This window comes from Phyllopteryx taeniolatus, chromosome 11, assembly GCF_024500385.1.
Source record: "Phyllopteryx taeniolatus isolate TA_2022b chromosome 11, UOR_Ptae_1.2, whole genome shotgun sequence".
NCBI lineage: Eukaryota > Metazoa > Chordata > Actinopteri > Syngnathiformes > Syngnathidae > Phyllopteryx > Phyllopteryx taeniolatus.
The window spans coordinates 1,715,083-1,740,839 of NC_084512.1; the positions used below are offsets into that span (position 1 = coordinate 1,715,083).

General features: G+C 44.1%; 1 protein-coding gene across 22 annotated transcripts in view; it reads right to left on the reverse strand.

The window, feature by feature from the left end:
• Positions 1–24,994, reverse strand: part of col13a1 (collagen, type XIII, alpha 1) — a 150,600-nt gene extending 125,606 nt beyond the window's left edge. For 21 of the 22 annotated variants that reach the window (XM_061789837.1, XM_061789825.1, XM_061789834.1 and 18 more), the window contains exons 1-2: positions 24,319–24,994; positions 12,713–12,782 (exon numbers count right to left, since the gene is read on the reverse strand). In XM_061789837.1, the coding sequence (XP_061645821.1) occupies positions 12,713–12,782; positions 24,319–24,606 (358 nt within the window). In that variant the 5' untranslated portion in view covers positions 24,607–24,994. The remainder of the gene's footprint in view (positions 1–12,712; positions 12,783–24,318) is intronic. The other variant, XM_061789821.1, reaches the window with a different exon arrangement.
• Positions 24,995–25,757: the final 763 nt, after the last annotated feature.

Below are 25,757 nucleotides of genomic sequence, written 5' to 3' on the forward strand. Positions count from 1 at the left end.
GCACATTTAAAAATGAGGGCGATGTACCTGCCGGTATTAAAAAGGTTGTTTTTATTACTGTCAACTGATCACCACCTGGTGGTGTGTTGGCACCGATGGTGGGGGAAGATGCCGGTCTGACCTGGCAGGCCGAAACGTAGTCTGAGGGTCTGGCAGAATCCCCTGTCAGAAGGAGTTTCAACTACCAACTCAGGCAGACCTTCACCCACGTCCCGGGCGAGACAGAGGACATTGAGTCCGAGTGGACCATGTTCCGTGCCTCCATTGCTAAGGTGGCCCACCGGAGCTGTGGCCCTAAGGTGGTTGTTGCCTGTCGTGGCGGCAACCCCCAAACCCATCGGTGGACACCAGCGGTGAGAGATGCTGTCAAGTTATTGAAGGAGTCCTACTGGGCCTTTTGGGCTTGTGGGACTCCTGAGGCAGCTGATGGATACCGGCTGGCCAAGTGGAATGCAGCTTTGGGGGTCGCTGATGCAAAAACTCGAGCGTGGGAGGAGTTCAGTCAGGCCATGGAGAAAGACCTCCGGACAGCTTTGAGGAAATTCTGGTCTACCATCTAGCGTCTCAGGAGGGGGAAGCAGTGCACCATCAACACTGTGTATAGTGGGGATGGAGCGCTGCTGACCTCGACTCGAGATGTTGTGGAGAGAATACATCGAAGAACTTCCTCAATTCCACCGACACGCCATCCCATGAGGAAACAGAGTTTGGGATTCTCTGAGATGGGCTCTCCTATCTCTGAAGTTGAGGTCACCGAGATGGGTAAAAAGCTCCTCGTTGGGAAGTTCCCCAAGGGTGGATGAGATTTGCCCGGCTTTCCTCAAGGCTCTGGATGTTGTGGGGCTATCCTGGTTAAAACGCCTCTACAAAATCACGTGCACATTGGGGACAGTGCCACTGGATTGGCAGACTGTGGTGGTGGTCCCCCTTTTTAAGAAGGGGCACTAGAAGATGTGTTCCAACTATAGGGGGATCACACTCCTCAGCCTCCCTGGTAAGGTCTGTTCATGGGTGCTGGAGAGGAGGGTCCGTCAAGGAGCAGTGTGGTTTTCATCCTAGCCATGGAACAGTGGAGCAGCGCTACACCCTGGGAGTTTGGTCCGCATTGCCGGCATTAAGTTGTTTCTGGTGAGGGTTGGACTTCACCAAGGCTGTTCTTTGTCACCGACTCTGTTCATAACTTTTATGGACAGAAATTCTAGGCACAGCCAAGGTGTAGAGGGGGTCCGGTTTGGTGGCCGCAGTATTGCATCCCTGCATTTTGCAGATGATGTGGTTCTATTGGCTTCATCAAGCCGTGATCTCCAACTCTCACTGCAGCAGTTTGCAGCCAAGTGTGAAGCGGTTGAGATGAAAATCAGCACCTCCAAATCTGAGACCATGGTCCTCAGTCGGAACAGGGTGGAGCGTCCTCTCCAGGACAGGGATGAGATCCTGCCCCAAGCGGAGGAGTTGAAGTATCTTGGGGTCTTGTTCACAAGTGAGGGAAGAATGGAATGGAGATCGACAGGTGGATTGGTGCAGCGTCTGCAGTTATGCGGACTTTGTATTGGTCCATTGTGGTAAAGAAGGAGCTAAGCCAAAAGGCAAAGCTCTCTATTTACCACTCGATCTACTTTCCTACCCTCACCTATGGTGAAAGAACAAGATCCCGGATACAAGGAGCCGAAATGAGTTTCGTCCGCCGGGTGTCTCCCTTCGAGATAGGATGAGAAACTCGGTCATCCGGCTCAGATTATAGCCGCTACTCCTTCGCATTGAGGGGAGCCAGACAATGTGGCTTGTGGCTGATTAGAAGGCTTCCTGGACACTTCCCTGGTGAGGTGTTCCGGGCATGTCCCACCAGGAGGAGAACCCTGCTGGAGAGACTATATCTCCCGACTGGCCTGGGAATGCCTCGGGATCCCCACGGAAGAGCTGGTTAAAGTGGCTGGAGAGAGGGAAGTCTGGGCTTGCCTGCTAAAGCTACTGCCCCACGGCTGACCTCGGATAAGCAGAAGAAAATGGATGGATGTATTCATTTTTGCAGGTCCGTGTGAACAGGGATCACTGACAATAGCACATTGAACTTTTCAAAAGCAAAAACAACAAAAAAACTCAGTGGATTGTTGCCATGTAAACATACCTTAAAAGAGATACTGTATATTTTCCAGTCATTAAACAGTTCCCAGGTGTCCTAATATCATGCCTGTGGCATCCTTTTGTCAAAGTACCTCAAGGATCAAGAATTATAGACATGTTTTGACTGCATATATCTTGTTATGGTAAAATTGTCTGGCATTAGGGGCGGATCAGTCTCATGTTGTGCGCCAGTCCTCATCCCACACATACTGCTGGGCCATTGCAAGCTCGGTTTTCATTAGATTGACAACCACTGGGCTGCGTCTGACCGGCGCAGTCCTGCCGGCGTTTGGCTGTCCCCTCTTCTGCCTCCTACAGCCGACTGCGTCCTGACGCACTACCAAAGTGTGGAAAACAAGCAAGTGCCCGTAGTTTAAAGTAGGAATGCAATTTTTTTTTTTTCATGCGGATACCAATACAAGGCTTCTGATACCATTCACTGATACCGAAGGTAAAAATAAATTTGACATCGAATAAGTCCACCTTGCCAGTAGACTGCAGTTTGGCACACTGGTGAATCATGTAACATCAGTACGAGGTACTCTGTATCTGTGAGTACTAAAGAGTGAATACACATACTGGTATCTGTCTAAAAACAAAAGTGGTATCAAACATCCCTGCTTTTAATCTACATAAATGTATGATCGCCTAATATTATTACATATACACAACAAATTGATAGATAACTCGTTTTGAAATAAGAAGCCAGTGAAAAAAAATGGTTGGTCAACTATTATTCACAACCAGTTCAGGTTGTATCCCGCCTCCTGCCCGCAGTTAGCTGGGATAGGCTCCAGCATACCCGTGTCCCTAGTGACGATAAGCAGTGGAGAAAATGGATGGATGGAAACTAGTCAATTTATTTTAAAAGGACAATTGCTAACAAAGAAATGCTTGCAATATCTCAACATTGTTAAAAGTGAAGACAATCTGTCATCTTGTTATTGTAGCAAGAGACATGAATTCGACGCACATGATTTGCATTCGTGGACCACATAAAATGATGTGGCGGGACGGATCCTGCCCTGGGACATGAGTTTGACCCCTGTATACTAAAGCTTATTTTGGGCTAGTTAGCCACTCACCTTGCATAATTATCTGTGCATTTGTATTATTTCTGAATACCCTTTTTGTTATGTTTTTACTCCTTTAGATAAAATGCAACTGAATGACTTCAATTCATTTGTCACATCTATAGAATGAGTCATGCTCACTGAAAAACCTAATACTCATTTAGAGAAGCCAGTAACTCGTCACCGAGCATTTTTGGCAGGAATAAAATGAAAGTCAGTTTCTGATAAGAATGGCATCATGCTCAGAGTTCAGACTACTCTGCTGATAGTTGGAAATTACTTCCTTAGGACGACACTTTTGAAATCACAGTGCGCACTCATAATTATGATGGCCAAAACTCAATACAGTGCCAATAATATTTCTCTCCATTCATCCAGTCATCCTTTGTGACCTGCTGTGGTCCTAATGTTAAAACCCAACAAAACATAGAAAAGTTCTGTCAGTAAGTTTCAAAGTTTGCAGGGCTGCATCCCAGTGTGCGAAGACAGCTGGTCTCCATTTGGACCTTCTTGTCTCATAAGGTCGGTAATTGGACTATGTCAAGTGTTGTGCACCGGGGAATGTCAGATTCAATTATGTTTAATTTTACCTTGATGTATTCACTATCATGCTTTTTTATTTGGAACAGCAGAAATGCTTGTTTGCTTCTGGTCACCTAAAAAAACTATGCTTTTTTCTGAATGACATTTGTATAAACATGCACTCATTAGTTTAGTAAGAAAGAGGATAAATATTTCCATGACGAATATCTGATTCACATTTGTGCTCTTTGTAAGACAAAATCCATTGCGTGCTCTCTAAACTCATTTAATTAGCATTTCCTCAAATTTAAATTTGAGACGGTGCCCATGAGGGTCTGTAAAAAAATGGAGTTGGCTGTGAACACTCTCCAAACAAGATACTAACAAGTTTAATGGCGTGCCGTGTTTAAGAGAGCTGCAATAGTGGGAGCAAGAGATCAGGTGACGGAATACTCACTACAACATTTTTTTATGAGGAAACCAGATGGTGTGTTTTCATCACTAATCTACTGCAGCTCACCTCCTCCAACGTCATCCAGTCTGCATGTGCAACATGTCCAGATCACATTCATTTACATTGTTGTTTTCTCGGGTACATTCTTAATTCCTTATAAAAGCGTGATTTAAGAAACGGATCTTTGTCCCTCCCTCCATCCATCCACTTCAAAGTTGCCCAATAGTGATGTCTATTACAGTATTTACAGTACTGTGGACCTCAAAATATCAGCAAAAGCACACTTGCCTGAAAACGTAGGTACGAAACAACTAACAGCAACTTTACATTTCAAGGAGCAGTGAATGAAGAGGTAGACACTTACATTAGCTAGCGTTTGCTAGTTAGCCAACAGGAGGTTAGCTGCTCCGTGATTGTCACGTGTTATCAAAGGCTAGAGTTGTATATGTGTTAAGATTTAACATTAGTGGTTGAGTTAATTGTATACTTGTTAATGTTTTAACAATGTTTTAATGTTTGTTAATTAATAACAACAAAAAATGTGGAACAAGCACCTGTGAGGATAATTATTCCACCCTAAACGAAAGTTCGGAGTCTTTTCAAACAAGTTTATTTACTTTTTTTTTTAACCGCATGAATAATATAGTGGTTAACATCTGCTTGCTCATGTACAACAGTTTCGAATGTTAAAACTTTGCATGGACAGTAATACGTTTTATGACGCTGACCGTTTGACTGTAAAATATTATTCCAAGTACAATTATTTTCAATGGAAAAAATGGTTTGGTAATTTGAACAAATTGTAGGTCACAACAGATAGGGATCAAGTTTGGAGGTTCAACAATGCTTGGAAATTGAAATTTCCAACGCTAGAAAACTATTACACATTTTCTGTCAACCAATCAATGACATGCAAAGTGTCTACCCATTATAACTGGCACTGCCAACAGAGGATGACCAAAATGTACAGTACGGATGAGTTATTCAATTATTCAATTCAATTATTATTCAATATTCGAAACCCTTCACAAATTGTGACAATGGACAACACTGGATGCAATACATTATGTATTGTGGTTAACTGAACTGAACTGTACTGCTTGATGGAAGTCAGGCTTTAGTGCCTTTATCATTTTGAGTTCTTCAATGACCTTGCTCCTCCTTTGTCTGTATAACTGCATAACTGTCCTGTCGCTTCCTTCTCCCCGTCTCTGGCTGCCACATTCCTCCAATTATGGCCACACACTGGCAGCTGCACTGTAAACTTATCATGAGTAAAGAAAGGGGATCTGCTGTGCTCTCTTCCTGTCAGCACACATGTCAAGGTGAACTTGGGGGACTCCTTAAATAACCAACACCATGACCCTGAGACCCCCCAGCCCCGTGTCAGCTGCATAGATTAGAGGAAGCCTCTTGTTTACAAGTCCATCATTGCTGTTCATTTTTAGCTCCAACCATTCTTACAACCAAGACGTTATTCATGGATATTTGTGGATCTATCCATCTTCGTCATATTAACAGGGGTCGGGTCACGGGAGTAGCAACCTAAGCAGAGAAGCCCAGACTTCAATCTTCCCAGTCAATTCATCCAGCTCTACCGGAGGATCGCAAGGCATTCCCAGGACTGCCGATAGACATACAGTAGTATATCCAGCGTGTCCTTGGTCTTCCTCCCGTTTTGACATGCCGAAACACCAGGAAGCATCTACTCTGAGACCATCCCGGATTACCAAATTTCTCACCCTATATCACAGGTTTCAAACTCAATGTGGCGGGCGCACCAAATGTGGCCCGCCACATAATTTTATGTGGCCCGTGAAAGCAAATAATTTGCATCCACTTTCATGATTGTTGCTAAAATCCATCAATCCATCCATTTTCTTCCGCTTATCCGATGTTGGGACTCGGGGGCAGGAGCTTTGGCAGGGATGCCCAGACATCCCTCTCCCCAGCCACTTTATCCAGCTCTTCCGGGGGGATCCTGAGGCGTTCCCAGGCCAGCTGGGAGACATAGTCTCTCCAGCGTGTCCAGGGTCATCCCCGGGCTCTCCTCCCGGTGGTGCGTGCCCGGAACACCTCACCAGGGAGGCGCCCAGGAGGCATCCTAATCAGATGCCCGAGCCACCTCATCTGGCTCCTTTCAATGCGGAGGAGCAGCGGCTCTACTCTGAGACCCTCCCGGATGACCGAGCTTCTCACCCTACCTTTGGGGGACACCCTACGGAGGACGCTTGTATCCGGGATCTTGTTCTTTCGGTCACGACCCACAGCTCGTGACCATAGATGATGGTAGGAACGTAGATCGACAGGTGAATTGAGAGCTTAACCTTTCGGTTTAGCTCCTTCTTCACCACAACGGACCAATAAAAGGGCAGACGCTGCACTGATCCACCTGTCAATCTCTCGTTCCATTCTTCCCTCACTCGTGAACAAGACCCCAAGATACTTGAACTCCTGCATTTGGAGCAGGATCTCATCACCGACCTGGAGAGGGCACGCCACCCTTTTCCGACTGAGGACCATGGTCTCAGATTTTGAGGTGCTGATTCTCATCACAGCCGTTTCACACTCAGCTCTGAACCGCTCCAGTGAGAGTTGGAGATCACAGCTTGATGAAGCCAATAGAACCACATCATCTGCAAAAAGCAGAGATGCAAGACTGAGGCCACCAAACCGGACCCACTCTACACCTCGGCTGCGCCTAGAAATTCTGTCTATAAAAGTAATGAACACAATCGGTGACAAAGGGCAGCCTTGGCGGACTCCAACCCTCACCGGAAATGAGTCCGACTTACTGCCGGCAATGCGGACAAAACTTTGACACTGGTCATACAGGGACCACACAGCCCGTATCAGGGGTTCGGTACCCCATACTCCTGAAGCAACCCCCACAGGACTCCACGAGAGACACGGTCGAACGTCTTCTCCAAATCCAGAAACATATGTGGACTGTTTGGGCAAACTCCCATGCACCCTTGAGGACCCTGCCGATGGTGTAGATCTGGTCCACTGTTCCACGGCCAGGACGAAAACCACACTGCTCCTCCTGAATCTGAGATTCGACTTCCCGGCAGTCCCTCCTCTCCAGCACCCCTGAATAGACCTTACCAGGGAGGGTGAGGAGTGTGATCCGCTATAGTTGGAACACACCCTCCGGTCCCACTTCTTAAAAAGGGGTGCCTGGGGGAGTGGCATTGGGTCCCTGCGGCCTCCACCGGGTGCCCAGTCGTCGGGGCGACTCAGGGGGCCGGCGGACCGCCCTGGGTCCCTCAGTGTGGGACGTGTTCCGTCCGACGGGCTGCTCTCGGGAGGACCCCTGGGCCCTATCTCGCTCCTCAATTGATTGGCTGGGGTCCTCAGCCTCTGTGGTGCAGCCACAGCAATTGCAGGACAATTCTCTCAGTTTTTGTGCATGCGAAACAGTGTCAATCCACTTGCAAGTGTCCGCAGGCAAACACGCCTGGGACCCTTTTTCTGGGTGTGGGGCAGCTTACTTATTGTGACAAATAAATCATGCATATGCAAATTGCTTGGGTATCCCCTCACTCACACTCTTGGCCTATAGACTTTTATAATTTACATAGTCGATCTCACCACACTTCAGTTGTACAGCCAGGTTCACGACCCTTGTCCTGCATGCTTCTTCTCCTGTCCTTGTCCTGTTCTATCTTGCCCTGTCCTTCCCTCACAGGGTGTAGCACTACAGCCCCATGCAACACTAATGTCTAATGTTTCATTGTTGTAGATATGTAATGCTGCTTGACCTAACAGTCGAACAGGACAAAAAAAAAAAAAAAAAAGCAGCGCCCCATCCCCGCTGTACACAGTGTTGACGGGGCACTGCTTCCTCCTCCTGAGACGCTTTCCTCAAAGCTGCCTGGAAGTCTTTTTCCATGGCTTCACCGAACTCCTCCCATACCCGAGTTTTTGCTTCAGCGACCACCAAAGCTGCATTCCGCTTGGCCAGCCGGTACCCATCAGCTTCCTCAGGACTCCCACAGGCCAAAAAGGCTGGATAGGACTCCTTCTTCAGCTTGATGGCATCCCTCACCATTGGTGTCTACCATCGGATTCGGGGATTGCCGCCACGACAGCCACCGACCACCTTATGGCCACAGCTCCGGTCGGCCGCCTCAGCAATGGAGGCAAGGAACATGGTCCACTCGGACTCAATGTCCCCCGCCTCCCCCCGAACAAATTCTGTTGGAGGTGGGAGTTGAAACTCCTTCTGACAGGGGATTCTGACAGACGTTCCCAGCAGACCATTGCAATATGTTTGGGCCTGCCAGGTCAGAGCGGCATCTTCCCCCATCATCATAGCCAACTCACCACCAGGTGGTGATCGGTTGACAGATGCGCCCCTCTCTTCACCCAAGTGTCCAAGACATGCACCCGGAAGTCAGATGACACAACCACAAAGTCAATCATTGAACTGCGACCTAGGGTGTCCTGGTGGCAAGTGCATGTGTAGACACCCTTATGCTTGAACATGGTGTTCGTTATGGACAATCCGTGGTGAGCACAGAAGTCCAATAACAGTATACCGCTGGGGTTCTGATCTGATCGGGGGGGGGGGGGGGGGGCTGTTCCTCCCAATCGCGCCCTTCCAGGTCTCATTGTCATTGAGACCTGAGCATTGACATTCTCCAGCAATCCCTCCAAGGACTCCAAAAAGGGTGGGTACTTTGAACTGCTGTTTGATGCATAGGCAAAAACAACAGTCAGGCCCCGTCCCTCCACCCGAGGGCGGAGGGAGGCTACCTTCTCGTCCACCGGGTGAACCCCAATATACAGGCGCTGAGCTGGGGGGCAATAAGTATACTCAACCCTGCTCAGCGCCTCTCACTGTGGGCAACTCCAGAGTGGAAGAGAGTCCAACCCCTCCCAAGTGGACTGGTACCAGAACCCAAGTTGTGTGTGGAGGCGAGCCCGACTATATCCAGTCGGAATTTCTCGACCTCACACACCAGCTCGGGCTCCTTCCCAGCCAGAGAGGTGACATTCCCCGTCCCTAGAGCCAGCTTCTGTAGCCGGGGATCGGACCGCCAAGGTCCCTGCCTTCGGCCACCGCCCAGCTCACACTGCACCCGACTCCTATGGCCGCTCCCACAGGTGGTGAGCCTATAGGAAGGGGGACCCATGTTACCCTTTCGGGCTGTGCCCGGCCGGGCCCCATGGGTGCAGGCCCGGCCACCAGGTACTCGCCTTCGAGCCCCACCTCAAGGCCTGGCTCCAGAGGGGGGCCCCGGTGACCCGCGTCTGGGCATGGGAAACCTAAATCCATTTGTACATTTCATCATGGGCATCTTTTGCCGTGCTTTGTCTGGTCCCTCACCGAGGACCTGTTTGCCATGTGTGATCTACCATCACTAAATATAGCTATAATGCATTTTATTTGGCGGGACAATATGTAGCTCTAATGAACAAGTTAATATCAAGATGATTTCTGTTATTAGAACTGCAATAGTCAATGCATTACTTATTCCTCCTGCCTAGCTATACTGTAGATCACTGTCCTGTATATTGGTCATGTTTATGTTGTTTTATGTGACTGTGGATGGATGGTATGTGAGTGTAGGTGACCTGCACTATGCCAACCATGCCAAACTGCCCAGGCAGGAGGGAACACAGGGCGAGGAATCAGATAGCATGCCTTTTTTTATTTTTCGTTTCTCTTTCATGACATCGCTGAATATCCCTCAGGTAAACTGTGGAAGCCAACTTCCTGTTAGTCAGGAATAACACTACAATTAGTTTCAACCCCCCATTCTTGCCTATTGACCCCCAGCACACACACAATTACAGGGCAATGGCTAACAGAAGCACTTTGCTTCATTTCAGTGACAAACTTAACGCAGAATCAGATTTCCTCGGGATTCTTCCAAATGTGGATAAAAATCACATAACACAGTGAATAAAAATAACACAAGCTGTAAATATACAGTGAAACCATACACCATTGAATCTAAGGAATATGTATATATTCATATATTTAAATATGGTATATTTGAGGCACAGGCCATTAAATAAGGAAAATGACTACCTGGTGGAGTAATGCCAAGGTTCAGAATTTAAACCTATGGAAGGAAGAGTCTGCCCAGGTTTATGGTATATTCACTTAATATTGTTTACCTCTCTGTGTGTAAAAAACCCAACATGTTTAAATTGCTGATGGTGTAGTGGTACACTGACCTGACTTTGGTACGGGCAGCGTGTGTTCACGTCCCACTCAGTGATGGTGTGATTGTAAATGTGAGGGCAGATGGTTGTCCATGTCAAAATGTGCCCTGCGACTGACTGGTGACCAGTTCAGGGCGTAGTCTGCCTTTTGCCCGAAGTCAGCTGGGATAGGCTCCAGCGCACCGCAACCATAACCAGGATAAGTGGTGTTTCCAATGGATGGATGGTCTTTAGCCTTCACTTCATACATCCATCCATTTCCTATATGGCTTATACTGTTGAGGGCTGAGGGTAGCTGGAGCCTTTTCCAGCCAACAGTTGACGAAAGGAAGACCGCACCTTGGACTGCGCACCACTCAATTACAGGGCACATAGACAGACAACCATTCACATTCATACATTGTGCATGAACTAACGACGGAGCTCGTCAATGTACGGACACATGTCCAACCGTGACGGCATAAAAGCCAAATTAATTGCTGCACTACTCGGTCTCAAGCAAATATACAGTATATTCATATTCCAGCTTCCCACAACTCTCATCATGAAAAGTGGTACTAAAAAACGGATGGACGGCTGGATGGGACAACATCAAATTCATATATTATAGTCAGGGGCTGATAACATTATGGAGCCACTGGCCGGCATGCCGGTGAGGGGTGACAAATACACAGCACAGTTTTAGTCATGCAGTCATGTGACCATTGTGATCCATCTTGTCCTCCAGCTAAATGTCAAACAAAAGTCAAATCTATCTAACTTTTCTGTCTGTATGTCTGTACATCTAGCTGGCAAAATAAGATGGGAAGTGACAGCTGAATCAGAACAATGCTATCAATGCCCCTCAAAGCCGTTTGGAGACCGACATAGACAGCATACTCATACCGTTGATATGAGTATGAGGCCCACTCAGCTATAAGCAATGTGCTTGGTGATTCGTATCCATCCTTTTAAAGCATCATGTACTGTATGTTGCCCATGGCTGTGTTTTATGGTCATGGTAAACATTTGACTAACAAGACTCTGCGGCACCTTTGAGGCCCAAGAGGGTCTCACATTCTGTTGCTCTACATTTAGCAAACTTCATTTTTCAGTCGACTTGTAAACAAGTCAAGCCTAATGTTATTCCATTCAAGCACAGACATCCACAATGTACACATACATACAAAGCACATTTTGCACCTACTATACTACTACGTCAACACTTTACTATAATACGCCACCCGCTTGATCGATGTTTCTTGTTGTTACGTCGTTAGCAGGGATGCACAATGGCTGGAAGGTTGGAGCATGGGTCAAGAATGTTTCCATTTCATCCATCTATCCATTTTCTATACAGCTTGAAGTCATTAGGGTCGCGGGTGTGCTGGAGCCTATCCCAGCTGACTTTGGGCGAGAGGTGGGATACACCCTAGACCGGACACCAGCCAATCACAGGTTTCCATTTCAAACTGTCCTCAATTTGTCTGTGAATAATGCCTTCGTCTTAAAGACAAAACTAAGAAATTTAAGTTTGGCGCTGATCCAAATGAGGATTTTTCTCCCGAGTAAAATAGCACATCACTATGTATTACAATATGTCTTGAGGAATATCGAATGTGTGGTATTGTACCCACAACTGGTGTGTTTTGCATGTGGCTAAATTTATAGTCCTAGATGATGTTACAAGTTTTGATCATCTGTCACTGGGACTACGTCTTCCCTTTACACTCAATGTATTCATTGAGGATCCTGTCTCCATCAAGGCACCGCAGTTCTGCCCTCTCAGTCACCAGGCAATGCCAAGAATCAAAAGTATGGCATTCATGTGAACAGAGTGTGCGCTTGGTGATGACTGGCAGGAGCCAGGTGGGCAGCACTTCCTACAATTTGTTGTACCACATCACCACTGCTTAGTTTATTTAGTACATTGTCTATTAGTTTTTTTTCATTTGAGGTACTTTAGGATGACATGTTCGAAAGCACTTCACTTTTAAATGCAGAATTGTATCTTATTTTCAATATTATTTGACAGCCTTAGTCGTGACTAAATTGTAGTTTGCGATCCACTATGAATTATTTTGACTTAACGAGATCTCTTTAACTCTAAATGGTGGACCTACGCTATAGACAGAAACAGGAGTGCTATAGACGAAGCAGTGTTGTGGCTGCAATAGAGAGTATATATATATATATACCCCCATGACCCTGCACTGGTTACAATGCATAGAAAATAGAGCGATGGAGCTCTCTATACCCACCACAATAAAGTCAGCTGAATGTAAAACAAACCAAACAAACCAGGTTGCATCCAACTTTGATGTAAACTGTTACAGTTTCTTCAGACAAGGCCAAAGAATGGGAAACATAATGGGAAACATACCTGGAGGACACAAGCAGCTGTAAGGGGCCTCCCTCACTTCTCGCGTCTTTGGTAATCGCGCTGCAAGCTTCTGCATGCGGGAAAAGGAGAAAGAATGAATTCAGTCGAACATCTCAATGAAGTGAATACCAACAAGCATCATGGCAACTTCTTTACGCAAACTAAGAAAAAGAATTTTAGACATTGAGCTTGTGATTTTGTAAAAACTTAACTGATCGTGATGGGGTGAGGTAAAACTGCTTTGCAGTTGGATCATTGTTTCCTGAAAACATGAAAGGTCTCATGCCATCAACTTTTTTTTTTTTTTTTTTATAATCTTTGATGTCCTTTTATTGGGTTTGCATGATAATTTGGGTTAAAAAATGAACAGGATTCCCTTTTTCAAACTCTTCTTGGTCAGTCTTTTCCGTATTGCATTTGAGACCGCTTTATTTCTTCCCAAATAATTTGAAGCCAATTACTCCTCAACTTCTCTGAATTTCGCAGGTGAAAGCTTTGCCCACGAAGCAGCCGCTAAGCCATTTTACTTGAGATGAGTGGGCGTGCAGCAACCACCAAGTGGGCAAGTACAGCATTGGCTGTTTAGAGGCTGGCGACAGGTGCTGTCATTCCAAGCGCTCACAGTTCTCTGGGCACTGTCTGTTACAGTGCATCAGCGTCTGTTATCTCAGTCTGTGGCACGATGGTTTGGTCAACGTGTCATTAAGGGAAAAGAGACCCAAGAGCTCAAGAATTTCAAAGAGTCCTGTCTGACCAAAACTAAAATATACTTGGCCACTCGATGAAGCAAGATTACTTCACTAAAGGCTGATAATGCATTTAACTCACATTCAAACAGATGAAAACTTAATGTGTGGGTTCAAATGTTGTTGAAGGTAATGGAATGTTAAAGTGGTTTGCAGATGTTTGAAAAAAAAAAAAAAAAAATCAGCTGAAAGTATGCAACAGGAAGAAACCACAGGATTTTGGAGGACGTTGTTGAATATTACAAACAAATAAGGGTTTGTTTTAAAAAAATATTTTTTTTTTGCATCCCAGAATCTCAAGAACAATCTGAAATTTCCACTTGAAATTATTCCAAAATTGTTCCAAGAATATTGCAGATTTTTAAAGATTTGCTTTTTATAGGTTGTTACCCAACTGGATACAGGCAAGTCTGAATTTATAGTTGTGCGCCTTCCATGTAGTACCTTGTCGTGCCGAACATGCCAGGCAGAATTAAGTTCTACTGGATGTACAAACCCCGATTTCAATGAAGTTGGGATGTGTAAAATGTAAATAACAATAGAATATAGGATGTGTAAATCCTTTTCAACCGACAGTATATTCAAATAAATACACTACAAAGACAGGATATTTAATGTTCAAACTGATCAACTTCAAGGATTATTCAAATATTTACTCATTTTGAATTTGATCCCTGCAACAGATTCCCAAAAAGTTCGGACAGTTGCATGTTTACCACTGCGTTACATCTCCTTTCCTTTTAACAACACTCAATAAGCATTTAGGAACTCAGGAAACTAATTGTTGAAGCTTTGTAGGTGGAAATATTTCCCATTCTTGCTTGATGTACAACTTCAGTTGCTCAACAGTCCGGGGGCCTATTTTTATATTTTACATTTTTAAATGACTTTGGTAATGACATGCAATAAAAATATTATGTGACTTAAGGGTACAAATGAGGAAAAAACTTACTCTTCCAGATATCAAAATGTCTGACTTCTCTGTGCCCTAGCATGTGCTTGAGTGACAAGACAAAATGACACAGGGAATTAAAGAATCGGATTTTGAATCAACTTTATTGATCTGAAAATGTTCAATGTGGCGGTAATGACAGCAACTTTAAGGGACAGACATATTTTAGTAAAGATAAAAGACATAATTTGAAACGTTTTGGATATATGATGAGAAATCATTCAGTCTATTATATTTTAAGGAATTTATGGTAAAAGTTACACCATTTTAGCATTTTTTTAGTAGAAAGATAACGTTTCGTATATCCAAACCCTGTGCTCGGGTCAGGGTGAAAACTGTAAAATACCACCATAAAACCACCAAAAAAAAAAAAGTCAAAATATGCTAATATTAACATGAAATTTTAGACAACACTTATAATTGGGCACGCCCACTGCTGGTTATTGAAAAAATCAATTTAAATATATTTTGTCTTCAAATTTTACATCAAGGACACAAAAAGGCCGTAATCAGATAAACAGGCATATAGCAGAGACAATATATTGTATGCCTCTGGATAATGTTGTGCTGTATGGTTTGGTTAAACATTTTAGTGTTTAAATTCATCCATGCATCCTCATCACCGCATAATCTGGTGAGGGTCGTAGGGCGCTGGAGCCTATCCCAGCTGACTTCGGACGAAAGACGGACTACACCCTGAACTGGTCGCCAGACACTCGCAGGGCACATATAGACACGGACAACCATTCACATTCACATATCAAGTTTCAAATGTTCAACATATCTAATATTCTTTACAGTGTACAGTTTAATATAGTGTCAGCACTTTATGCGACAGTTCAACTTTATCAGCATAGATTGTATTAATCATAATAGCAATCATATGATCATGTCAGCTCTTTTTTCCTTGTCCTTGCTGCGTTTTAAAGCTTTATAATAACCTCAACTGTCAGCATGCCTGCTTAGTCTCAAGCTCCAAAGTCACTGTGTGTTGAAAGTAGTGGCCCCTGTTATATATTTGTGTGTGTGCGTGTCTATGTACAGGTATTTGTGTTGGTTTTTATGTGTGCACGTATGTAGCCACGAACTGTTTCCTGATGAAGTGCAGAGGTACGTAGTTGGAGCACTTTTGCTTGAGTGTACTGTTTGCAATAGGCTTTCTGATTAGGAGGTATCATGTCTACTCCTAAGCAAGCACACATACACTAAGTATTTGTCTTTGTGAGGTCTATGTAAAAGTTGTCATACATACGTACAGGCATCTCAGAATACTGGGTGACAGGTCCGCGGAGAACTGTGTGGTTAAATCAGTGCAGAGGGAAACTGTATTTTTCACTTTTCTTCACTTCAAATGTGGCGTGGTGCTCCCCACCAGCATCTGCACTCGTTACGTACAACAGACTTTTGCCATGCATACAGAGAGCTCTTCTTGGTTGTTTATAAATGTTATAGGGGCCATGTTTAGGCCAGGCTAGCAGCAGAGTCAGGAGAAGGTCACGAGGTCAGGGTTTTTTTTTCGTGGCGATAGTGAGGATATGCCTATTATTGGGAGGAAGTGTAAATACCTCATTGGCTGGATGTAAACTGGTGTTTTAAAAAAATACAAAATACCCATCCACCCCCCAGCCCGCACGTCGCACTGTTAATGCTCGATGACCAGGTAAACAAACTTGGAAAAAAAGCACCCAGATTCACTCCTCATTATTCAACAAGGCAAAACTCAACCACATACTCCTTAAATACAAGCAGCACATTGACTGTCCCACCAGGGAAAGCAACATTCTAGACCACTGCTACACCACGCTAAATGACGCATACCGTGCTATAGCACCTGTGCAACTCTGGGCTTGTCTGATCATTGTTTAATACACTTAATACCAACATACAGGCCCCTTCTACATTGACAGTCCATGAACAGGATTGGGAGGTATCTAACACCTCAACGGTGCGAGGACCTACGTGAGGATCCTGTTTGTGGACTTCAGCTCTAGGTTCAACACCATCATCCCCAAACTCCTCTCCTCCAAGCTTCTCCAGCTCAGTGTCTCGCCTGCCATCTGCCAGTAAATTTGCAGCTTCCTGACGGGCAGGACACTGCAGGTGAGGCTGGGCGACACCACCTCATCCACACGCACTAACAGCACCAGGGCGCCCCAAGGATGTGTCCCCTGTCTGCTCCTCTTCTCTCTCTCCACAAACGACTGCACCTCAACCCACCCAGCTCCTGAAGTTTGCAGACGACACCACAGTCATTGGACTCATCAAAGACTGTGACGAATCTGAATATCGACAGTAAGGGGAGCGGCTGGAGCTTTGGTGCAGCCAAAACAACCTGGAGCTGAACGTGATCAAGACTGTAGCGATGATCGTGGACTTCAGGAATCATCCTTCACCACAGCTGCCCCTCACGCTGTCCAACTGCCCTATGTCCATCCATCCAACCATCCATTTTCTTCCGCTTATCCGAGTTCGGGTCGCAGGGGCAGTAGCTTAAGCAGGGACGCCCAGACTTCCCTCTCCCCAGCCACTTCATCCAGCACTTCCGGGGGTATCCCGAGGCATTCCAAGGCCAGCTTTTCACCCTATCTCTAAGGGAGAGCCCGGACACCCTCCAAAGGAAACCCATTTCGGCCGCTTGTATCCGGGATCTTGATCTTTCGGTCACAACCCACAGCTCGTGACCATAGGTGGGGTAGGAACGTAAATTGACTGGTAAATTGAGAGCTTTGACTGTCGTCTTAGCTCCTTCTCTACCAAAACGGACCGATACAAAGTCTGCATCACTGCAGACGCTGCACCGATCCGCCTGTCTTTCCATTTTTACATCACTCGTGCACAAGACAACAAGATACTTGAACTCCTCCACTGCCCTATGTCAACCGTCAAAACCTTCAAATTCCTGGGAATTACAGTCTCTCAGGACCAGAAGTGGGAGACCAACATCAACTCCATCCTCAAAAAGGCTCAGAAGAGGATGTACTTCCTGCAGCTTCTGAGGAAGCACGGCCTGCCACAGGAGCTATTGAAGCAGTTTAACACAGCAGTCATTGAATCAGTCCTGTGTTCATCCATCACAGTCTAGTTTGGTGCCACAAATAACGACAAACTCCGACAGGAATGGACAAACAGGACTGCTGACTGCACCATTTGGACAATTGTCTCTATTCTAGATTATCCATCCATCCATCCATTTTCTGAGCCGCTTCTCCTCACTAGGGTCGCGGGCGTGCTGGAGCCTATCCCAGCTATCATTGGGCAGGAGGCGGGGTAGACCCTGAACTGGTTGCCAGCCAATCGCAGGGCACATACAAACAAACAACCATTCCCAAAAGGGTCAAATATTGTCAAGATGTGCCAGAAAAGAACATGTATTTTAACAAGCGTCTGTGGACTGCTTTTGGTCCACAGACGCTTGTTAAAATATGTGTTCTTTTCTGGCACATTTTGATGCTTGATGTTGAGAAAAAAGGCTTTTAAAAACTACATGGCCTAAATATCAACACCACATGTTAAATCTTAATTTGGATGCCTGTTTTATTTTTAAATAAGACGGTAAGTTTTTCACTAAATACAGACCCTTTCCAAAAAAATTTTATATCATGGAAAAGTTTATTTCTATATTCCCATTCAAAAACTTAAACTTGCATAGATTATAGATTCAATGCCCACAATTTCAAATATTTACTTGTTTATTTTGTTAAAATAAAAGACCAGTCGCCTCAGTGCAACACTTAAGATTGCATAGCATTAAGATTATGCTATGCAAAGCATGTTTCATGTGTAGAAGTAACGGGGTGCCACCTTTGACGTGCCCCCTCCCGCTCTGATCCTCAGCCTCCAGCGCACTGAACTTCAGTGAGGTAATTCAGGTTAGTGAAATAATAAAGTATATCTAATGCCAACACTGAGCCAGCTAACTTGACGTAAACGGTGGGTCAACGTAAATGCAAATAACCAGGTAACATTAGAATATGTATTTTCTATACCAATACTCACACACATTGCTTGAAAAGGCCAATATGACAATAAAATAAAAGCAAGAACTGTTTTTGAGGTTATACTGTACCCGTTGCTAATCTGGACTGGGTTATCAAGTTGTTCAACTTTTGTCTGATATCAGTATACACCACGTTAGCCCATCAGTGGACGCTCACTAGCTCAGTAACATGTTTCTTTCACAAAAGACTCATTCAAACCAATCATTCTTAAGAGTGAAAATACTGAAGGTTTCGTCTAATTCTTCCTCTACTGCTACTCTTTGTTCTTTGTATTTTCTAGCAGTTTGGGTGCCCTATGGTCCTATGCTGCCTCTCCCAGGTCAGCCTTAGTACAATAACAGGCATCTAGTTTGGGGAGGGACAAAGTCATCCAAATATTCCATACATGTTAATGGTTCCAACTCTTACCAGGACATGGTCACTATCGCTGTAATTCTACAATCCCAATTCCAATGAAGTTGGGGCATTGTGTTAAACATAAATAAAAACAGAATACAATGATTTGCAAATCATGTTGAACACCATCATCCCTGCACTCCTTTCCTCCAAGCTTCTCCAGCTCAGCGTCTCACCTGCCATCTGCCAGTGGATTTATAGCTTCCTGACGGGCAGGACACAGCAGGTGAGGCTGGGAGAGACCACCTCATCCACACGCAGCATCAGCACTGGGGCGCCCTAAGGTTGTGTCCTCTCTCCGCTGCTTTTCTCTCTCTACACGAACGACTGCACCTCAACGCATCCGGCTGTCAAACTCGTGAAATTTGCAGATGACACCACTGTCATCGGCCTCATCAAGGACGGTGACGAGTCTGCATATCGACAGGAAGCGGAGCGGCTGGAGCTGTAGTGCGGCCCACACAACCTGGAGCTGAACACGCTCAAGACTGTAGAGATGATCGTGGACTTCAGGAGGCATCCTTCGCCACAGCTGCCCCTCACGCTGTCCAGCTGCCTTGTGTTAACCGTCAAGACCTTCAAGTTCCTGGGAATTACAGTCTCTCAGGACCTGAAGTGGGCGATCAACATCAACTCCGTCCTCAAAAAGGCCCAGCAGAGGATGTACTTCCTGCGGCTTCTGAGGAAGCACGGCCTGCCACGGGAGCTGCTGAGGCAGTTCTACACAGCGGTCATCGAATTAGTCCTGTGTTCTTCCATCACAGTCTGGTTTGTTGCTACTACAAAAAAGGACAAACTCCGACTGCAACGGACAATCAAAACTGCTGTACAGATTGTCGATACCCCCCTACCCACCCTTGAGGACTTGCACTCTACCAGAAGTAAGACAAGAGCGTGCAAAATCCTCTCGGACCCTCCACATCCCGGTCACCAGCTCTTCCGGCTCCTTCCCTCAGGTAGGCGCTACCGATCAATGCAAACTCGAACTAGCAGACATTCCAACAGCTTCTTCCCTCTTGCAATCAACTTCTTAAACAGCTAACCTACAATTCCATTGCAACATGCTGGCAATTTTTTGTCTTTTTGTCTGGAGTTTGTTGTCACATTTCTGTCAGGCCAATTATATATTACTCGTGCACTCACTGTAGTAGTCTCGCCACGCTGCACTATTTGGATATCTGTTGTTGACCAATACTGGCCACTCACGCCAGAGTGGCATCTGCTCCATTTGCACACTGACTGAGGAGTAACTGCAACATTTGCACAATGGTCATTGCACAGGACTATTGAAATATTAGTCATTCGAACTACTCTGAGTGTTGGAGGACTCTGCATCTTTTTGCACAATTGTCAAAAAAGAAGAAGAAAACGTACCGGCATTACCAGATTACCAAATAACTAGAAACCCTTTATTGCTCAGTGACTGTTTTTTGTCAATGTCTTTATGTCTCAAAAGTATTCTCTGTCAATTGACTGTCTGTTGTCGTACTTGAGTGGCTCCAATTACCGGAGACAAATTCCTTGTGTTTTTTTTGGACATACTTGGCAAATAAAGATGATTGTGATTCTGATACTGATTCTGATGTTCAACCTATATTTAATTGAATACACTACAAAGACAAGATATTTAATTTTCAAACTCATAAACTGTTTTTAGCAAATAATCATTAATTTAGAATTTTATGGTTCCAACATGGTCATGTTTACCACTGCGTTACATCACCTTTTCTTTTAACAACATTCAATAAATGTTTGGGAACTGAGGACACTAATTGTTGAAGCTCTGTAGGTGGAATACTTTCCCATTCTCGCTTGATGTACAGCTTCAGCTGTTCAACAGTCCGGGGTCTCCGTTGTTGTATTCTATGCTTCATAATGTGCCACACATTGTCAATGGGAGACTGGTCTGGACTGGACTCTTTTATTACGAAGCCACGCTGTTGTAACACGTGCAGAATGTGGTTTGGCATTGTCTTGCTGAAATAAGCAGGGGCGTCCATGAAAAAGACGTTGCTTGGATGGCAGCATGTTTCTCCAAAACCTGTATGTACCTTTCAGCATTAATGGTGCCTTCACAGATGTGTAAGTTACCCATGCCATTGGCACTAACACAGCCCCATAGCATCACAGATGCTGGCTTTTGAACTTTGCTTCCATAACAGTCAGGATGGTTCTTCTCCTCTTTGGCCTGGAGGATACGACGTCCACAATTTCCAAAAACAATTTGAAATGTGGACTCGTGGGACCACAGAACACTTTTCCACTTTTCATCAGTCCATCTTAGATGAGCTCGGCCGAACTGTATTTACTGACATTGGTTTTCTGAAGTGTTCCTGAGCCCACGTGGTGATATCCTTTACACATTGATGTCGGTTTTTGATACAGCCTCGCCTGAGGGATCGAAGGTCACGGGCATTCAATGTTGGTTTTCAGCCTTGCCGCTTACATGCAATGATTTCTCCAGATTCTCTGAACCTTTTGACTCTGCATTATGGACCGTAGATGATGAAATATCTAAATTCCTTGCAATTTTACGTTGACGAACATCATCCTTAAACTGTTTGACTATTTTCTCACGGACTTGTTCATAAAGAGGTGAACCTCGCCCAATCTTTGCTTGTGAATGACTGAGCAATTCAGGGAAGCTCCTTTTCTACCCAATCATGGCACCCACCTGTTCCCAATGAGCCTGTTCACCTGTGGGATGTTCCAAACAGGTGTTTGATGAGCATTCCTCAACTTTCTCAGTCTTTTTTGTCACCTGTCCCAGCTTTTTGCAGCCATAAAATTCTAAGTTAACGATTATTTGCTAAAAACAATAAAGTTGATCAGTTTGAACATTAAATATCTTTGTAGTGTATTCAATTAAATATAGGTTGAACATCCATCCATCCATCCATTTTCTGAGCCGCTTCTCCTCACTAGGGTCGCGGGCGTGCTGGAGCCTCTCCCAGCTGTCATCGGGCAGGAGGCGGGGTACACCCTGAACTGGTTGCCAGCCAATCGCAGTATAGTTTGAACATGATTTGCAAATCATTGTATTGTGTTTTTATTTATGTTTAACACAACGTCCCAAGATCATTGGAATTGGGGTTGTAATACAAATAAGATGTAACAATAAGTTATACAGTTATAACCGAGCGTTATATAACATACTGTATATATTTTAGGTTTTTATCAAAATATTTTTTTCCTTCGGTGGGATGAGGCTATGGAAAGACAGCCGCATGCTGCAAAGTCTGGCAAAACAACTTGACCTGCATCTGGTAATAGAAATTAAATATTTGTCCAAGTCCAGTCATCTGGCCCAAACAGCCAGCTTTCCAATATGGAACCTTCCTGATACAATACCTTACTTTGAGTTGTAATTACTATTTACAACTAATGCAGTCATTCATTTTGGGGAGTGCAGTCTCAATAACTGAAGTGGGAAAGTCATAACTTGGCTATATTTACTTAATTACAAGTAATTATGTTAGAAAATGAGATGGAACAAGAATCACTTTAAGCATACAGTTCATTCCACTTTTGTTATTATTCATGACATGCTTTGTTTTTTATGTTTGACTTATTTTTACACTTGATACAGTTCCTCTGTACTGTGTACAAAGTTTTGGACAACTTTCAGCTGCGTGGCAAATACACCATTCGCAAATGATTTCAAAACACAAAATCTCGCCTGTTTGGGGGAAAGTCACACCGAAGGCTCTCTATGAAAGGCGACATATGGTTGAGCCCCATTAATAATGACTATGTATATGCACAGAGATAAACAAGAAAGGCCTGCTGCATTGCCTTGGGCATGTGATGCTGCATATGAAGGAGATCCTCATCATTGTGGGGCCCATGGTCAGCGTCGCAAACAGCTCTCCACAGCTTTTAAATTGTAAAATTCTCAAATTGTAAAATTTCAAGACCAAGATAACCTTTTTGTTTTCATTGTCTCGTATCTGACATATACAACAAGAGAGAATGTGACTCGTTTTTTCAAGTGTAGCACTTCGCAGCTGAAATGAGGAGAAATTACATCGATATAATCCAGTTTATTGAAATAAAAAATATCTAATTGACAATACCATCAAGAGACCGAAAACAGGCCAAAAACAATACCCATCTATCCATTTTCTATAGAAATTGAAATGGATGGGTGGCTAAATGGATATATTTCGGCAAGACAACAGCAAAACATATACTTAAATTTACCGGTGAGCGATTACAAGGAATTCACAAAAACAGACGTAACATCAACAATCAAATTTGTTGTATCAAATTTGAAGTGTTCTGTCAGCCATCAAATTGTGCTCATTAGGAATATAAAACACGCAATACAGTTTCCTTTTTACAGTTTTTAAAGATATTGTAGTTAGGTTGCGAGAAAATTGCCTGTGGCTTTTTTTTTAAATTATGTTTTTATTTATTTTGCGTGTGTTTTTATATTATTACAACTGACTGGAGAATCTGGAGTCCACAACCTCTTTACAAGTTAGTAGGCAGTGGGGTCTAGTAAAAGCAAATGCCTGGTTCTGAGAAAGCATTGCAGTGAAGTGGGGGATGAGAAAGGTTTGGCTCAAAAAAAAAACAAGCATTTGGAAGACTTCAATCACTCTGGAAAAGCTTGTTAGTGTAGCTGTGCAAGTGGTCAATGAAAGGGTGACACAGAGGGTGTCTTTAGGAGCAACAGATGTCAAAGGCTGGGAAGAGCACCTTGTACTAAACCCATGCAGATTCACAATTGTAATTTTTATAGCTTACAGCTCGAGGATGCTCAAATTTACAAAGCAGTCATTTAATTCATTTGGAAATTCACCTGAATTGGGTGTAAGATTGCATGCTCTCTTTGTTAATTCCAGTAAAAATAGGTAAATATCTTTTTTTCTTCGCAATCAATGAATCACTTTTCCCAGGGGGCCAACTGTTAGGGCACGTACAATGTGTATTTAAGAAATACAGTATTTTACAAAATAAAAATCCTTAAAAAAAAAAACTCTCCCTTTTAGTTGCTTTACATGAATTCATTAAAGTGACATGAGTTCAAAAAGACAGCATATTACTAAGCAACCTTTCCTCCAATAATTATTCCACTAATAAATGAATCATGACATTTTATTGAACACTATACTTACTTACGAACAATTTGATGGCATTTGAAAGGCTATATGAAGTTACGCTTTGACGGTGGATAAAATAATTGCCACCGAAATATTTTTTTTCCAGGAACTGACACAGTTTATTCTAATTTCCAATTTCCTTTGATGACAATAGCAAATTAATGACAATCAAAGGTGAATTGAATTCCAAATATTTAAAATTTATATTTACAAATTAAATTAGGTTCTAATGAATGCAAGAAACACTTTTGTGGTAAGTAAAAAGATTTGATAGTGGACTGGGAGAACAAATTTTAAGGTACAAATTTTTACGTTGGCCTTGGCCTCTCAAGGCCATCAAGTACAGTATTTCTCATCAGATTAGCCAGTGCATAGTAAAAAAAAACAATGGAAGAGAAACACAAACCTTCTCCAGGATTTGGTCCAGTCTGTCCAAAATAACGGGCTCCACCTGCTCCAGGGGCAACATCCAGGCAGCGAGGTGCTGCTGCTCAAGACTTACTATCCTGGACTGCAACGCCGTCGTCCGCACAAAAACACCAATGCATACTCCAACACTTAGCAGAGATAATGCAATGCAAAGAGTTACGGAAGAAAAATCTCTCCAGTTGTCCCACCTCAGCTTTTTGGAAGGGTTCTTCTGTAGCTTTTGGCTCATTTGCCCAGCGTCTGTCCATTTCTGTTCCGTCTCCATTTTAGACCTAAAATTATGTTTTTATCCACTTTTAAATCAGTAAACTCATCAGGAAGAAGAAAACCAGTTGGGAATCTCGGTGGCTTACAAAGGCGGGCTTTGTCACAAGTTGTCAACCTGTTGTTTCTAATAAACGTTCTTACTGAGACGTGAGCAACTATATCAAACTTGGAAACAAATACATTTTGTGGCTTCCCATCAGTCAGAGATGTTCCTGATGATGTTGACGCATAGAGATGGACCGGTTGTCATCTCAATTCCACTCACGTCCCGTAAATTGGTTGCTCCTCTCCTAAATGGTCGCAGTGTGTGCCGCAGGTCTGCCACCAGTGCGCCTTACTGAAACCTGAACCAGCGTCTCTCTCCTCTCACTTCTCTCTCCCTCTCAGATACCGCGGCCCATTTTGCACACACTGCACGCTCCTCCTCCGTGGCTGGCTTTAGGTTAAAAGCCGGGGCGGGATTCGTGGCAATGCTTTAGCCCCCTTTGATGTGCGCACTTGGCGAGGGGTATTTTTAGGGGACGCAAAACCAGCAACTGCTGTGGCGATGGTCTGCTGAGTGCACTGCTCTCATCCAACCAAAACAACAAGCAAATCGTCCAGCTAGAGTAGTCCAATAGAGTAGTGTGGAAATGGTTAGCGTTTAATTTCTTCTAATTTTCACGAATTAAAACTATAATTTGACAATATTTTCCACTGAATTCAGTTGTACTTTAAATGAATTTGTCAAAATGTAGCCATAACGGCATTGGCTGAAGTTACAGTATAAAAGAGTTCGCAGATGTCTGTCGGTGAGCTGATTTGCTAAAATAAATACATAAATAAAGAAATAAAGAAAGAAAGAAAGAAAGAAAGGAAAATGTATTCCACTTTATGCACCATATCTCTTGCTGCACTCAGCCCATTTGAGGAGCCAAACCGCATCCTGACCTATATATTGCTGAGCCAATGGTGAGTCCGGCTTTCGGTAATGCCTGGATCAGACTACAAGACAAATTTTCTCTCTCATTATGTCACACTTGTCTCAGTCAGAAGACTGATAACACTAGAAACTAGAACTAGCAGACATTCCAACAGCTTCTTCCCTCTTGCAATCAACTTCTTAAACAGCTAACCTACAATTCCATTGCAACATGCTGGCAATTTTTT